The sequence below is a fragment of the Acipenser ruthenus genome, chromosome 1 (genome assembly GCF_902713425.1).
Source record: "Acipenser ruthenus chromosome 1, fAciRut3.2 maternal haplotype, whole genome shotgun sequence".
NCBI classification, from domain to species: Eukaryota; Metazoa; Chordata; class Actinopteri; order Acipenseriformes; family Acipenseridae; genus Acipenser; species Acipenser ruthenus.
The window spans coordinates 92,331,668-92,348,524 of record NC_081189.1 but is presented as its reverse complement, the minus strand read 5'-3'; the positions used below and the strand labels follow the sequence as shown (position 1 = coordinate 92,348,524).

The following is a 16,857-nucleotide window of genomic DNA, read 5'->3' as shown; positions in this document are numbered from 1 at the left end:
TTCCATGTGTGGGAACTTCTGGCTCCCCAAATGAAAAGAAATCTACGTACTGCAATATGTTGTCATATTCTGTTCCAACACCCTCAAAAAAAACAAAACAAAAAAAACACAGCTCCAAACATTTGGCAAGCACCATCACGGCTTACCCCAGGATTAGATGTCATGATGGTGTAATTCCCGTCATCGTCAAGGGAAGTAACTTCGATGTGTAGCGAGCATGTCCCGTCTGGCTCTCTGCTAATCCTGTAATGCTCACTCCCCTTGGAGATCTGCTTTCCGTCTTTAAACCAGTAGATCTGCAACAGACAGTGAGTACATAGCCTTGGTGATTACAGGCTCCCCCAGTCCCCTGAACAACTACAGTAGAACAAGCCCTTAAAGAGTTTGTATGGTGTCTTAAGACAATTGGGACCTTCTGTGTAAAACAGGCAGATAGGATCATCCAAAATGTAAAAATCTGTATTCACTTGTGGGAGGTCCCTAGCTCATTCCTCACCTGGAAAGCAACATGCTTCCTTCAAGAAATTAATCAAAGGGATCTTAGCAAGTTCTTTCAATTCAATATCTTATTTTGACGTATTCATTTTGTATTACCTTCGGCTTGGGATCTCCAATGACTTTGCAGGTAAAGGTGACGGGCATGCCCTCAAAGACCTTGTAGTGTTTGATTTTGTGGTCGAAGAAGGGTGGCACCCTCTCTCCGGGCACCTCCCCCTCCTCATGCTGCACCTCATCGTCAGACTCCTCCACGGGTGAGCGCTCCAGTCGGAACTCAATTTCGCTGATCAGGCGCTGCTCGAAGCTTGACACCTTGTACTCCTGCAACGAACGGGCAAGGCAGCGTTGAGTCTCAGTTTAATACATTCCCACGCATAATTTATGAAGGAAAGAGGTCAACTGTGAAGCCACTAAAAGTAAAATACCATGATTAAAATACACACATTGACAAAGGAAGACAATGGAATGCATCTAATTACGGTTCTCTTTATTAACAGTAGTGACATGGGATGTGCTTAGGGACACATGCAGTACATTTGCGTATTTGGACTGAAACATGAAACATCATGATGTGTCCGGTAACCCATTGTTATTAAGGACACACTGAAAGTTGCCAGTGATCACACAACGGCCAGTGATATATCTATTGGATCCTGTTCTGATGTTGTCAACTTAAAAACATCTGGATGGGCTGTATGACATAATGGTATAATTATAGGCTGACTTCAGCCAAAGAGATAAAGTGATTATAGGGGTATCAGCAGGCTTCCAGGAATTTGGAAAGAGTGACACGTCAATGGAGGCTTCTGCAGCCCCTGCTTTGCAGTTTGAACAGCAGTAAGGAGGATAATTGGTGGGAAGGTACAGTATCCTCAAGGTGGATACACAGTCCTTCTGCTTACAGTCCAGTCAGTCTGGTACATTTCTCAAACAATAACCTTTAACTCCAAACCTAATAAAGTGACGGCTGTGCAAACCAACAATCAGTTCAGGAATAGTGATTTAGAAGTGAAGGGAAGCCTAAGAAACTATATCTTTATGAGAACATAAAGATGGAAACCAGGACTCTGCATAATATGGTGTAATCTTGCAGTACCAAGATACACGCACACACATAACATAACATTATGATACCATCCTCTGGGTTGTTCATACCCAGGAATAGAGCTCTACCAAAATCACATGGTTCTAGAATGATTGGTTTTCACAAAGTCAGGCCATGGGGATTCCAGTGATTTCTCTCAAGGGGACAGTGAAATCACACCAGGGAACACACAAAAGAATGTTAACCTTTTGGGGAATGAAAGAATCTGACATTTTGTGAGAGTCACCTTCCTGCAAAGAGAGAAAACAACATTTGAAATAAACAGTAGCATTCATTGTTTAAGCCAAGGATAAAGAAAGACAACCTATAGCTCGTTAAAGTTTCTAAATGTACATCGAGAAGCCTTTGTCAGACAAAACAGACTCTTTTAGGAAGGTGCCCTTACCTGTGTGGTGGGCTCCTCCTCTGTCTCCTGGACATTAAAGACAGTAGCAACATTGTCAGCACCCAGCAGCCGACGGGCCATCTTTTCTTCATACGTCAGCCTCTGGAAAAGGTTGAGTGGGAACAATTGCCAATGTACTGTACAATTCTATATCTGATCGGTTTGGTACACTGTATTACCATGCAAGGAATACATTGTAGAATCCCATACATTTATCTGTCAGAAAATGTGATACAATATCATGTATAAATACCTTCTGATTAGTTTTACAATTGAATGCATTTGATTTAAAAGCTTAATATTTATGTATGTATATGAACGCTCCCTCAGCAGATTTAGCTGAGAAAACTAGTAATTGTACAGTGTAAAAGAGTTGTCAGAAACTGTTTTTGCAGGCATTCTCTTAGAGTAAGTAGCGGGGTTCTGAAAAATATTGCGTTATACATCCCCACGTGTTGCTACAACTGTTTAAATAATGTACCTGTACTTTTTCTTTTCATTGTTAACATCCTGACAACATTTTACACTAATAACTTTAAAGTCTGTTTCAAAGCTCTTTTCAAAATGTCCGCTCTAGTGCACTGGGGTTTGAGGTCTGTCATCTAAATCCTGCAGGAAGAGTGATTAAAAAATACAAATTAAAAAAGAAAAAAAACATAACAACAAGCGTTCTCTCTGGCTTTTCTGTTCCGTACCAGATCATGGATCATTATTGCTGTGTTACCTGTTTGACAGTGTGGGCAATAATCCTTACACTATCAGTGCACTAGAGCGGACATTTTGAAAAGAGCTTTGGTAACAGACTTTAAAGTTATAAGTGTAAAAGGTTGTCAGGATGTTAACAATGAAAAGAACCATTACAGTTACAGTACGTTATTTAAACAGGGGACGTGCAACGCTATATTTTTCGGAACCATGCTACTTTTTCTTTAAGGAAAGCAAAAAAGCTGCGTGGGTATGCATCATCAATACAGGTATAAAAAGGGTTAACAGCCAGACAATGAACTAAATCGGCCCTTGCTTTTTTATTATCAAGAATGTGTTTAATCAAATTTGTATTATTATTAGTAATATGATTATGTCACCATCTGTTACATTGTGGATCTGATTTGAGCTCCCAAGCAGTTGGGCTATGCCACATCTACTTTTCGCTGCTGCCCCATTTAATTTTGCTTTTCAAATGTATTGGTTCCAACAGCAAAATGCTGTACTGCACCAAGGGACAACAGAGTAAACTAACTGAGCAATCTCATTTCACGCATGACAGAGTAAATGATATCATACTAGAACTCCATACATACAGATACACTCTATACAGTATTTATGAATTTGTCTGGCTCTGGGGTGAAGCAAGGAAATCTGTACAGGATCTCGGATTTGAGTTTCCCAAAAACTCGATGAAGCCTATAGATTAAAACAATGAACAACTACATGTCCTTTGCATAGGTTTTCCTCAAATCTAACCTGTTGCCCGTTGCTCATACGCTCCTCTTTAAAGCGGAGTTTTCTCTCCAGATCCTGAATAACAGCATCTTTGGTGCCCTGAATCTCTGAATCTGAGGCTATCCGTGCGGATCTAGCACTCTTCCTTGGAAATCCGCTGTTGAGAATAATATCACAATATTTAAAAAATAAATAACAAAAAAAAAAACATCAGTTTGTAAGTTGGTCTGTCTTTTTGTAACTACAGTAGATCATTTAAAAAAACAATACCTAATCTTGGAGAGCTAGTATAAAGTATAAAGTGGGACTTCACAGTCCTTCAAGAAAGTCAGCAATTTGAATGGATTTAAGGTATTTTCTGTTGCTACAGGGTAATAGGTTAGTATTACCGGTAGTTGCTTTAAGTGCTGTCTCCACAGTTAGAAATTACAGCAAAGGGACTGAATTACAAAGCTTTGACAGTGTAAATGAATGCTTTTCAGTCCTTCAAACAAGAACATAGATTTCTGAATATAATCTGAAAAGACATTGGACATTTGTATAAACTGGACATATTTTAATTTTTTATGCGTATATGTTGGCATGTGTGGTTGTTGAACATTATCATGATCTAATTAATTAACATCAATACAGCATTGACTGCCAGTGCAACTCATGCCCTCCATTCAAAGTTAAATGTAGAGGATGATACTGAAGATTTCAAATTGCTTTGGTTTGCGAGTCAACCATTTCTAACCATACATTTTTAATGGTAAACATGTAACGAGACAAAAAGGTAAACTGAAAAATGTTATGTTATTTGTGAAAGTAAATGGTTAATGTAGAAAGATACTGTTAGTAAGCTACCCTAATGATGTTTAACCATTCATACAGACAAAATAAAACCTTTTTAATGACAGCAATAAGATGCTTGTAGATTCTTGTCATGAAAAATATTACAGACATGTATATTGCAATAAAATGTTTTCTATACTTTTAAAGGATTTGTTGACAGTCAACTTCTCCAGTCTGTAAATACAGGTAGACCTCAATTTTTCTGTCTTCAGAAGCTGGCAGGACTAATATTTGCCTATATATCACCGGACGGCAGGCTTGTTTGCAGAAGCACATATTATTTGCTCAGTTCTTAAAATGATCTGGAGTGACGGTGATAGATGCAAGTTTCTAATTTCACACTTTGTAGTTTTAAATATTTGACTGAAGTGTTCACTGACTGATCCTGCTGCAGTTAGACCTGGAGATGACCTGAGTTTGTTAACTACTTGTGAAGCTTATTATTACCTTTATGGAAAGGATGTACTTAAAATAGTGGCAACTGTCCAAAATCTTCAATACACGCATATGACGAGTAAAAGTTAAGGAACTACTTGGTCTAATAGACACACAAAAATGTCTGCTGGGCTAAGAAGTTTCTTTAGTTTTACCCACATCATTGAATAATGTCTCGGCTGTTTTGGCTTTCTTAATGGAGCTCAATGTTAAACCTTGGCCCCAGACTTTCTTACACTTTGTTGACTATGCAATACCAGTATATTATCTCAGCCCTGATGCACAAAAATGTAAGTTAATCAGTACTTCAAGGACACAGTGAAGAATCACTGCGTCAAGTAATGAGATTCCGAACTGCACACGTTAATGAATGCCCATTCTTGGAAAGAGGCTGATCAGATATTACGAAATGAACAAGAACCACTTTCCAGCAGAATGGAAAAGGTTCAAGAAAGTTGTTTATTTCAGTATAGTCAACTTTAGTTTATTTTCTTGGAAAACACATGTGTGCAGAATGATCTAAGACCTGCGTGGTGCTACAACAGCACAACTGTTATAGCACAGTTTTAAAACAGTAGTAAAAGTAAATATATCACCAAGGTCTTCTACCAACCTTAATCATTTTAAGCTTTGACAACTTATTGATTTAATTCAACATTTACTATCTAACAAGATAGAGTGCTTTGACAGAAATGGATATTATAGAAGCTAATCAACAGCATGTTGATTTACTAACTCAGTACAGCACACTTGACAGCACACAGACCCACACTTACATTGTGGTGCTTCCTTTGGGGAGCCCCAGTGCGTTGACGGGTTGTGTTGGGGATGCCTGCAAGGGCAGGATGGTGCTGAGGAAGCCAGCTGGGGATTGCTGTCCCGACCGTGGGGAGTTCCTACCCCCTGAGGGGGTGAACTGGGGTGGAGGAGGTGGGGGACCTGAGAGAGGCAGGGGAGGGGGTGGTGGGGGCAAAGGTAAGTCCTGAGGGGCAAAGGAGGTTGTGGGGCTCAAGAAGGGGGGAGGAGGGGGAGGGAAGGAGGGCGAGGTCGGGGAGGCCAGGGACTCGTTCTCGCTGGAGGTCTGCTGTTGGAAGGGGGGAAGGCTGACTTTGTTGAACTGCTTGTGAGGAGTGGGGGAAGAGAGGGGGGAGGGGAGGCTCGAGCACGAGGAGCCAGAGGAAGGGGATCGGTACCCCGAGGAAGGGCCCACGACATTCTGGGCGGCAATGAACTGCTTGGGTCGCACATAGTTGAAGGTGCTGCTGGTCTGCATGGTGCTGGAGGGGCTGTGGGAGTTGAGAAGGCTCATCTCGTCTGGGGCCTGCTGACTGCTCTGGAGTTCCTGGAAGGAGGGTGGAGGTGGGAGAGGCGGAGAGGGGGGTGGTGCCTGTTGCTGTTGTGGGGGGATGCCTTGCTGCTCCCAGAGAGCGGACTCTTGCTGTTCCAACAGAATCTGGTTCTGCAGTTGCTTCAGCTTCTCCGGGTCACTGTAGAAACAAATGAGACAAAGTTACTATTATGCAGCTTCAGGTAGAGTTTTGAACTTTTGGATATTGTTGAAAAATTACTTCTGACACAGCACGTTCTCCACAAATAAAACAAGCTTTAAAAACCTGAAGCTATAAAAAGTGTTTTATTTGTTCAGAACCTCGTTTTGGTAAAATAAAACAAAGTAAAATAAATAAATGGTAAAATAAAACATGCAAGAAAGTGGCTACAGTAGTACCGGTTATCTTTAGTTATGTTTGTACATGTCTTCACAATCTATCCAGCAAGTGTATTGTTTAGAAGTTTCATGTCTCAAGAAATCTACCTGTTCCAGTAGCACTTATGGTATCATGTAATAAATAGCAATAACCCGTTAAGTCCTGTTACAATCACATTCTCTCAGAAACAGCAAATATCAAGTACTTCATTATGCATTTGCACGTTTGTTGAAACAGTTTCATTGTTTTTTTTTGTTTGTTTTTTTTTCAATGCTGCCAAACTACTTCATTACAGCAGGACCATAAATCATATTGTGTGACAGGGGACCGATGTTTTCAATAAATTGCATTCCTTACATCAGCTTTACACAACACACCAACGTTGTGTCCTCGGCATGGAAACCTCAGTTGGTAGCCACTTATAAATACTCTGTGCTGAAATTGCTGGTCACACGATCAGGGCTTCAGGAATCATGTTGATACCCATTAACCTGAAATATAATGAAATCTCCCAACGAATCTGAAAGCCCACTGAATAAACACCTGCTGTTCAACCACTGAAAGTGTAGTTAAAACATAGTGAATTTAGTTTTTGTTCATATCTTTTTTTTTCTATCTTAAAAAATATATATATTTAATTGCTGTTAGTTTTATCCTTGTTTATAAAATACCACTTTTTTCATAGCATTTTAAAAATAAGTAGACTGTAACCTTTTAAAATACCTATGCAGTAATTGTATTTAATATGACAACTAAAGCTATTCTCTGGATCCACTCGCTTTCCCTGAATATAAGGACTTTATTTGAATACACTTTTTAAGTTATTTGGAAGGCACTGCATGTCTGCAGTAGATATGTATGAAGGAAATACCATGGCAGTAATAAGACAAGTATTCATAAACAGAAATGTCAAAGTGATAAACATTAAGGATGTGGAAAGTGCCATGTAAAGCATTCCACAAGCGAGCTGTTTCCACCCTTGTCAAGCCTCCCTCTGACAAGATTCATAACAAACCACTCAACCTGAAATAAATGAAGGGGGGTGGGGGCAGAGTCAAAAGAATTCAGACGTCACCACCCTACCACTCTAGCTAAAATAACTACTGGAGAGAGGAAGAACGAGTGAGAATTATTGTTAAAAGCACCAGAATGGTCACAGACTGAAGATTCTGTGCTCAGCCTATATTTTTTTCACTGGTTTATGCTTGCAATGTATCACTTTTAGTATAGTGCCTTAGTATCTCAGTGGACTACAGTATGTGTATTGTTCTGAGACTGCTTAGAATGTTGTGATGTGAAACCTTATTTGAGTTCAAATACTAGACCACAAGAATGGCTTCTAAACTTGAAAGCATGAGCGTCTTGAAACTGAATGAGACCTATAATTTACCTCAGAAACTACCTTTCAAAATGTTCATATCTAATGAGAGTAAGCACTGTGCCTCGTCAAAATTGGCTTTGAGTGACAGGAGGCTTTAACAGACTACATTAGAACTTATAGATGGAATGCTTTACCCAAGGAAGTAGTTATTTTTGAGTGAGTGCTGACAGCCTAAGCACACAGCACTACAGAAATATTTCTAAACCAAAGCCCCTTATTTTAGACACAACATTTGAAACTGTGGCGATTCTCAGATGGAACTGAAATATAGTACGGAATTGGAGCTAAGGGAACATGGAAAAAGTTAAGTTACATACTTTGAACCTGGTAAACAGCTTAGGAAGACACTTCCATCATTGCACACATCATTTGCTTCAGATCAAAAAAGATAATAAAAATCCTCTTAAAATGTGCTGCTTAAAACAGCCACATCACAGTTGGTATATTAGTACTAAACTAAAACAGTTGTAAACAATAGGGTCCTTCCATCCTGCGCACCATGTTTGATATGATGAAGTTACAAAATAGTTCATGAAGTGCAGAATGGAATCTTTCACTTCATTTCTCATGAGAAAGCACCCTTTCAGCTGTGGAAATGTATGGATGCCTTGGACTCTGTCCCTGTACACTATGTCAGCTTTCCCTGAAATAGCCCTGGATAACATTCAAGTCAGGTTTCATGTTCACCAAATGACTAATATTTGTACTTAGGAACGTCTAAAATTCCACTCTTGTTGCAGATTTACAGTTTTATTATTTTGGCGAAGTGGTTTTCATGCTCATATTGGGTGTGAACAGAAAACCAGAAGAATGTTTACTTTTGTGTCCAATTCCTATTTAAAAATAGTACAAGCCTTACTTTTGCATTAGCTTGAAAGATGCAAAATAGCATGACCTCACAGCCATTGAAATACTGTTGTCCAGTTGGGACAGTACTGGAGGGCAGTTGTATGCATTAAAAGTATAAATATGTTTTTGTTTAATACAGTCATCTCTAACTTTACTGGGTGACTATGCCTCACTTCATCACAGAGCCTCTCAAATACTAATATCTAGCAGCATAACCTGTAGGGAAGGTGAGACTAGAGCTACTGAATTCATTCTAATAGCGCTATTCAATCAAACTTCCAGACATGTGAGGACACATTTCTGTCAGCAAGTATTATAAATTCCCTGTGTTAACAACTGGCGATCCACTTATTACAGGTATGTACTAGAACTCATGAACATTTGACTGAATATTACCACAAAACTGGGATATAAAAGAGCACTGGATTTTTTGATGGAATCCACCGAGTCACTCCCTGTTCCTTCCCTTCGCAGAAAGGGAAACGACTCTCTCTTTAACTAATGAAGAAAGCCTTTATTAAAGCAAAAGGATAGAAAACTATTTTTAATCACAAGTTTAATCCTCTTGCGGGACTCCATCTTCAGGTACAAGAATGCAAAGGGTTTTTGTTTAATTTTTAATGCAGTAAGCCAATAACCACTTACCCTGGTAAAAAAAAAAAAAGGTAATTGTTGCATTAGTAGTTTGCATATTACTTACAGTACATCTTTGTTGGTACAGGATGGCAATGCATTTTAGAAACATGGGTATGGGACTGTATTGACACAGGGACAAAAATTGATGAAAGTGGCATGGGAAAAAAAGGCTGCACCAAGGACATGGCGTCGAGCAAGTGGAGTCTTTATACCAAAAGAAAAAGATTCTACAAGCATCAGTCAGTTTCGCCCTATTTCCCTATTAAACGTAGAAGGCAAGATTTTCTTCATCATTAATGCTCAGAAATTGTCAACTTACCTATTAAAGAACTGCTTCATTGACACTTCAGTACAAAAAGCGGGCACTCCAGGTTCCCCAGGATGCTTAGAACACATCAGTGTGATCTGGCAACAAATTCAATCAGCTAAAAAGGAGAGGAAGGAGCTCCATGTGACATTCCTGGATTTGGCTAATGCATATGGTTCAGTGCCACATGAACTTCTTTGGGCAGCGTTTGATTTTTTAAGTGTACCGATGACAATAACACATTTAGTGAAAGCCTACTTTGGAGATTTGCAATTTAGTTTTTCAACTTCAGAATTCAGCACTACATGGCAATGCCTAGAAGTTGGAATAATAGCATGATGCACCATTTCTCCACTGGCTTTTACCATGGCAATGGAAGTAATTATTAGGGCATCAAAATGGGTAATGGCTTGGGTTCTGGAATGCGACTACCACCAATTCGAGCATACATGGATGACATGACAACCATGACTACAACAGTAGCCTGCACTAATTAGTTATTGGGCAAATGAACCAATAACATTGAATGGGCACAAATGCAATTCAAGCCCACTAAATCAAGGAGCATCTCTATAATTAAAGGTAAAGTAATAGATAAAGGGTTCTACTTTAATGGTGAGGCAATACCAACAGTGCCTGAGAAGCCAGTGAAAAGTCTTGGGAGATGGTACGACGGGGAGCTAAAGGACACAATTCGTGTGAGAGAAGTTAGACAACAAGCAGCGGAAGGGCTGAAGAGCACAGACAGCAGCGCTTTACCAGGCAAACTGAAACTCTGGTGATTTCAGTTTGGTCTACTGCCAAGGCTGCTGTGGCCACTGACTGTGTACAAGGTTTCTTTGACAACAGTTGAGAAGCTGGAAGCTTTAATCAGTTCATACGTCAAGAAATGGTTGGGAGTTCCACGCTGCCTCAGTGGGACTTTATGGTAAAGGAATACTGCAGCTACCAGTCTCTACTCTAACCTAGGAGTTTAAGTGTGCCAAGGTCTGACTGGAAATTACATTAGTAGATTCACACGACAAACGCGTAAGGGAGGCAGCACCTGTGTTGAAAACTGGAAGAAAGTGGGAGGCAAAGAAAGACGTGGAAGATGCAAAGGCTACCCTTCGAATCGGTGATATTATGGGGCAAGTTCAGCATGGAAGAGAGGGTCTTGGTCTCAGTTCAGCTCCTCCTACATGGCACAAGGCAGCCCCAGCTCAACGGAGGAAGCTGGTAGTCAACGAGGTGCAAAAGCAGGAGGAGAGGATGAGGTGTGTAAAGGAAGGCTGTTTCCCAGGCCAAGCAGGGAGAATGGATGAGATGGGAGAGAGTGGAACAACGCAAGATCGTCTGGCAAGAGCTATGTACAATGAAACAGAGCAGGATCAGTTTCCTCACCAGGTCAACATATGATGTTCTCCCATCACCACAGAACCTAAACCTCTGGGTAGGAGAGGCTCCCTCCTGTCCTTTGTGTTCATCACCTGCAACATTAAGGCACATTTTGAGAGGATGTGTCAGAGGTGGGTCTTAGCCAAGGCTGTGATGTTTGACCTTAGAATTGGAAGACAAGCGTAACATGGCCAATAAGTTGCCACCAGTTCCATCAAAACATTACACACAAAAGACAACATTCCTCCGTCCAGGTGAGCAACCACCAAGTAAAGGTGTTAAAACCAAGCCTTGCTCAGGACAAATGGAAGCTGCTAGAGACTGGAAAATGCTGGCAGATGTTGGTCAACAGCTTATTTTTCCACCTGAGATTGCCACCACTAACTTTGTTCATTTGGTAGAGGTCGGGGAGGATCCTGTGGATGAGACGTATGAGAGGAAGAAACTTCGGTATGCTCAACTAGCTGCTGAAGCAGAACAGCGAGGATGGAGAGTCCGGGTTTACCCAGTGGAGGTGGGTTGTCGAGCATTTGTGGCACACTACAACCCAGTTTCTCAGAGATGTTGGGTTCAGTGGTCAAGAGTTGCATCGCACAGTGAAGAACTTATCTGAAGCAGCAGAAAGGAGCAGCAACTGGCTGTGGTTGAGACGGAAAGATTCTGGCTGGGGACCTCAAGCACAATAGAAAGAAAGCAATGCTGATGTACGGGTAAGTAAGCTGGGCTGAGCTGAGTGGGGAACAGAGGGGGGTGATGCTGGGACGCCAGAATCACTGTCGAGCCCTCTTGAGGTGTCGTGGGCTAGTAGACGAAACATCCAGGATGGAAGATGCCCACTTGAAGACCCCAACTTAGCTCAATCCAGACGCTTGTCATGCTGATGCGCACGGGAGACAGCACTGTGGTTGATCCCCGGAGCCAGCATCGCAGCCGTTGTGTGTGCTGATGCGCTGGGGAGCCTAAATAAGCTGATCCCTGGAGCCAGCATTACACTTCAGCCATCAACACCAAGCAGAAGGATATCTACATCATCAGATGGAAAGAAACGCAAATGGATGGAAATGCAGATGGATCACATTAGTTTATTGTAAAGCTACGTCTTAGTTGGTGTTTATCTTGGCGAGAGCCGAGTTCAAATTAGTATGAAGTTTTAACATCTACTCTCATGTAATGGAAATCCCAAACATGGCTGAATACAGTAATTTGGTAGGTTCATAGCATCATATTGTTGACTTCTCTTAAGCTACTATTTAACTAGGAGGTATGAAAGTAATGTTTTCTTCAAAAATGGTTACGGATTAATGGCTTCTTGTCTTCAGCTACTGGAAAACACTGATGCAGTGTCATATTTAGATTTTTTGCTATCTTTAATGATGGGTTTCACATACTCCCAAAGTTACTCATCAGCATCAGTTGCCTTTTTTTACATTTCACGGGGCACTTTGTACTCCTGTGGAAAAGAGGAAGCAAACACACTCTTATTAAAAGATCCAGAAACCTTACTTGCTGAGGTAACTACTGCAGTTGTGTTCCGTACATACTGTATTGACATGCAAAGGAAACTGTTAAAGCATGTGTCACATAAATCTTTTTTATGCTTAGACACCGCACTTAATGAAAAATGCTGATCTCATTTATTTTGAAAGTGTAACAAATTGTAACTCTGTTAATAATAGCAGCTTGATTTCCAAATTTAGAGTAGCTCGTAATCCGCATATGGCCACACATTAAGAAGGGAAAGAATGGGAGGAATCTGAATGAGAATGATTCATAGCCCCATAAGTAGGGGAGATGTAACTACCCCCTCTTGGAAATCATTGTTATATTGATGTCATTCAGAAAGGCTTCAGTTTTACTCCAACAGCTTTTTCAAAATGTACATCTTACCCAAATTGTTTCCAGATGCTGAGAAATAAGTATAAGGTTACATTCAGGGAAACTAAAGGAAAATCTTGAACATGCTGCATCTCCAAGGCATGGCTACACAATCTCAGTTTGCTTGTAGTACAAGTACAAGATACATAAAGAACTCTGAGACTAGGTCAGGAATACTGAACGATAGCAGCACCTACAGCACATAAAATAAAAAACCATAACCCCATCTGAAAGAAAAAAAAAGATCTGATCTTAGGTTTGAAAATGCCAGCTCAGCAATTGGATCTGTTGCTTTGTTAGAGTAGTTTGTGGACATGAAGTTTTGTCTGTGCTGGTCTTCATGGTACCCATGTACTGTAGGTGACTTGAACTGTGATGACACGTAGCTAATTTCCTCCATGTCAATGCATTGCATTGTTGTTGTGATACCATTCTATGGCCACACTTTTATGTTCTAAATATACTAAGCCTGCGCCCCAAGTTAGACATACACATCTTGAAACGTTTTATGTAAATCTTATATTGCAGCATTCTGTACTAAGTCATAATTAAGTATTTTTTGTTGAAGTTAATTTCCTGTTCTTTTACTGTTCTTTCTCCTATCAAAAAAAACAACCACAAACAGTATCAGATATTCTGACAACTAAACGTCCAACTGTTGATTAGATGCTGTTTCAAATGGTTTCCTGTTTTCATGGATTGGGTCAGTTTTGCTATTTTTAGCTATTGCTCAAATATAAACAAGAAAAACTATCATTTTATCCCAACTTCTATTTTCTGTTCTACTTTACGCATTCCAAATCCATGCTGCACCACTTTTTAGGGCCTGTATTGCCCTCCCAGTATTTCAAGCTGCTATACCAACATATTCCCTACTGAAGCAAGCTGGCAAGTAATTATAATGTTATGCCCCTGAAGGTTAAACATTCAACTCAATATAAAAATGTTCTTCTTAATTGTTTCCATCCCACAGAAGTATCATAATTTATTAATCCTGAGCCTCCTTTGCTAAATATATCTGAAACACTTTTTTTATGGAATGCTGCTTGTATAAATAATAAAGACAGACGGAAAACTGGCAGCATTCCAGCAGCCCTTACATCATTCTTCCTTAAAAGGTGATCTTTCTCTAAATAGAACACCAGTACATTCAAACAAACATGCTCATTTATTTCTGAATGAGAAACATCTTGAAATGTTAGTATCTCACTCATTATGGGATTCTGAACGGCAACCCTTTTGGCTGATCTTATGCATAACTGAATTTAGGGCTTAAACCCAATTTATTTCACAATGTTAAAAATATTTAAAATAAATATCATTTTACTATCTGATAGTGAGTAGGAACTGGCTCCACAGTATTAATAATTACTAAACGTTATATAGCTGTCATAATTGAAAAGGCATCCACAGACTTTTTCTTCACAAAAGAAGGCAGGTCAGACTTAACACAAAGCACGTATTTTCCATCTAGATACATTATTGATATTATTGTATGTTAGATATTATTCATTAATGCTGCTAATCACCTGTTCTTGACAATTTGCTGAAATCCTTACTGCATCATCCCCTCTCCTAAAAACAAAAGTTTATTTGAGAGATGACTTCATCTTGAGCATACATAATGCTTAGTCTATTGATTCTGGACATATGATTTCACTATGTAACACAATTTTTGTTCCTGGGTAGTAAGCGTTATTTCCTAGTTGCTTATGCCTCAAAAGTATAGAAAATGGCTATTATTCCCCACAAACTTTGCTTTTGTGACCAGGACAGTGATATTTTGAAATTTACCTATTTCCAATGAGAAAATGGGCGAATTTGTGTCTTTTCGTTCACATAGTCAGAAAAAAACAACATATGAATCCAAATTAACATGTATTTATACTAAAGTAATACAAAAATGACTACAAAAGATTTAGAAGTGAGTAGTTTTTCAAGATTTACGATTATACTGTAAATCACTTTCACGAATCAGCCCCCGAATGTAGTCTCCCATCATGTTCTCGTTATACTGTCCTTGGTAGCGGCGTTCAAAGTCCAGTATATCCTGGTGGAAGCGCTCGCCTTGCTCCTCCGAGTACGCTCCCATGTTCTCCTTGAATTTATCAAGATGAGCATTAAGGATATGGACTTTGAGGGACATCCTACAGCCCATTGTGCCGTAGTTCTTCACCAGAGTCTCAACCAGCTCCACATGGTTTTCGGCCTTGTGATTGCCCAGGAAGCCCCGAATCACTGCGACAAAGCTGTTCCAAGCCGCTTTCTCCTTACTAGTGAGCTTCTTGGGGAATTCATTGCACTCCAGGATCTTCTTTATCTGTGGTCCGACGAAGACACCGGCTTTGACCTTTGCCTCAGACAGCTTAGGGAAGAAGTCTTGAAGGTACTTGAAGGCTGCTGACTCCTTATCTAGAGCTCTGACAAATTGTTTCATAAGGCCCAATTTGATGTGCAGTGGTGGCATCAGTACCTTCCGGGGGTCCACTAGTGGCTCCCACTTGACGTTGTTCCTCCCCACAGAGAACTCGGTCCGCTGTGGCCAGTCCCGCCTGTGGTAGTGCGTCTTGGTGTCCCTGCTGTCCCAAAGGCAAAGATAGCAGGGAAACTTGGTAAAACCGCCTTGGAGACCCATCAGGAATGCCACCATTTTGAAGTCTCCTATGACCTTGATGCCATCTCAGAAAAATGCAGATATGCATCCACTTAGGCAGCTGGAACTAAACTGAACTGGTGGGCTTAAGGCCCCTGTATTTATACTACTATTTATATTACTGGAAAGTTCTAGAAAGTTCTAGAAGTTACTCCAAGTTTACTCAGCACTGAATCTATCTGGAATGTTCTGGAAAATAGGTAAATTTCAAAATATCACTGTCCTGGTCACAAAAGCAAAGTTTGTGGGGAATAATAGCCATTTTCTATACTTTTGAGGCATAAGCAATTAGGAAATAACACTTACTACCCAGGAACAAGAAAAAAAAAAAAATTGTTACACAGTGTTTTCATTGACAGATCACTCCCTTCTCAACTACGACCACCACAATAGAGTGGAACAGCCAAACTTTAATATTCACAGAAGGCTTTATGTAATTCTGAGACAATCCTGCATTGTATCAGCATTACTATAAACATTCCCTCAAGATACATCTCCAAGCAGCTGGGTCCCCAGTATCAGGGAAGTGTCTCAGACTTTTGCCAATTCAATTACTGCTCTCTAGTGCCAGGCTCTGTATACAGTACATGCATTGCCCTATGGTGGACACCCAACCAGAGAGACTATAAGCATCTGCTAAAATGGTAATTCCACAGAAATATTCCAGGCATACTCTTTCAATCTGTTTAAGAACAGGTATCAAGTATGCAAGTGTCCTACTTAAAGCAGCTTTAACAGAAACTGAACATCTGGAAAATATGCTATAGATAAATCATTCTTAATGAGCCACTTACAGAAGAAGTAAATCAGAAGGTCAAACTTGAATGCATCCAATAAACCTTGCAGAAAAAGTCAACAGGTGCAATAGTAAATCTGCTCCTTAATTTCTTGAGCATTTCTTTCATTATTGCATTTTCATTCTTTTTAAAAACAACCAACATACAACAATGCTCATGTTATTCCTACATATGCAGCATTATGCTTTTTCCTCAGCAACATACGCAGAATTCGCCCCTTCCTCATCAACTACTCCACACAGCTCCTAGTTCAGGCCCTGGTACTGTCCCGCCTTGACTACTGCAACTCCCTCCTGGCCGGCCTCCCTGCTTCCGCTATCCGTCCGCTCCAACTCATCCAAAATCTGCTTGTCTTGCCTTTTCCCTTCCTCGGTTCTCCCTCCACTGGCTCCCTATCGCCGCTCGCCACCGACAGATTAGCTGTATCCCCCCTCCTCTCCCCCGCTTCCAGAGCCCACTCTTTTTCCACCCTTGCCCCTCAGTGGTGGAACAACTTACCCATGGAGATCAGGACTGCTCAGTCCCTGATCACCTTCCAGTGCCTATTCAAGACACTCTTGTTCAGCATCTGTAAAC

The 16,857-nt window shown here is 40.4% G+C and overlaps 1 protein-coding gene across 6 annotated transcripts in view; it reads right to left on the bottom strand.

The window, feature by feature from the left end:
• The window catches only part of palld (palladin, cytoskeletal associated protein), a 155,588-nt gene that overhangs the window by 12,885 nt on the left and 125,846 nt on the right, over positions 1-16,857 (bottom strand). For 5 of the 6 annotated variants that reach the window (XM_059032131.1, XM_059032135.1, XM_059032143.1 and 2 more), the window contains 6 exons: positions 5,477-6,187; positions 3,453-3,588; positions 1,989-2,090; positions 1,789-1,833; positions 595-819; positions 147-296 (listed from right to left, as the gene is read on the bottom strand). In XM_059032131.1, the coding sequence (XP_058888114.1) occupies positions 147-296; positions 595-819; positions 1,789-1,833; positions 1,989-2,090; positions 3,453-3,588; positions 5,477-6,187 (1,369 nt within the window). The remainder of the gene's footprint in view (positions 1-146; positions 297-594; positions 820-1,788; positions 1,834-1,988; positions 2,091-3,452; positions 3,589-5,476; positions 6,188-16,857) is intronic. The other variant, XM_034034838.3, reaches the window with a different exon arrangement.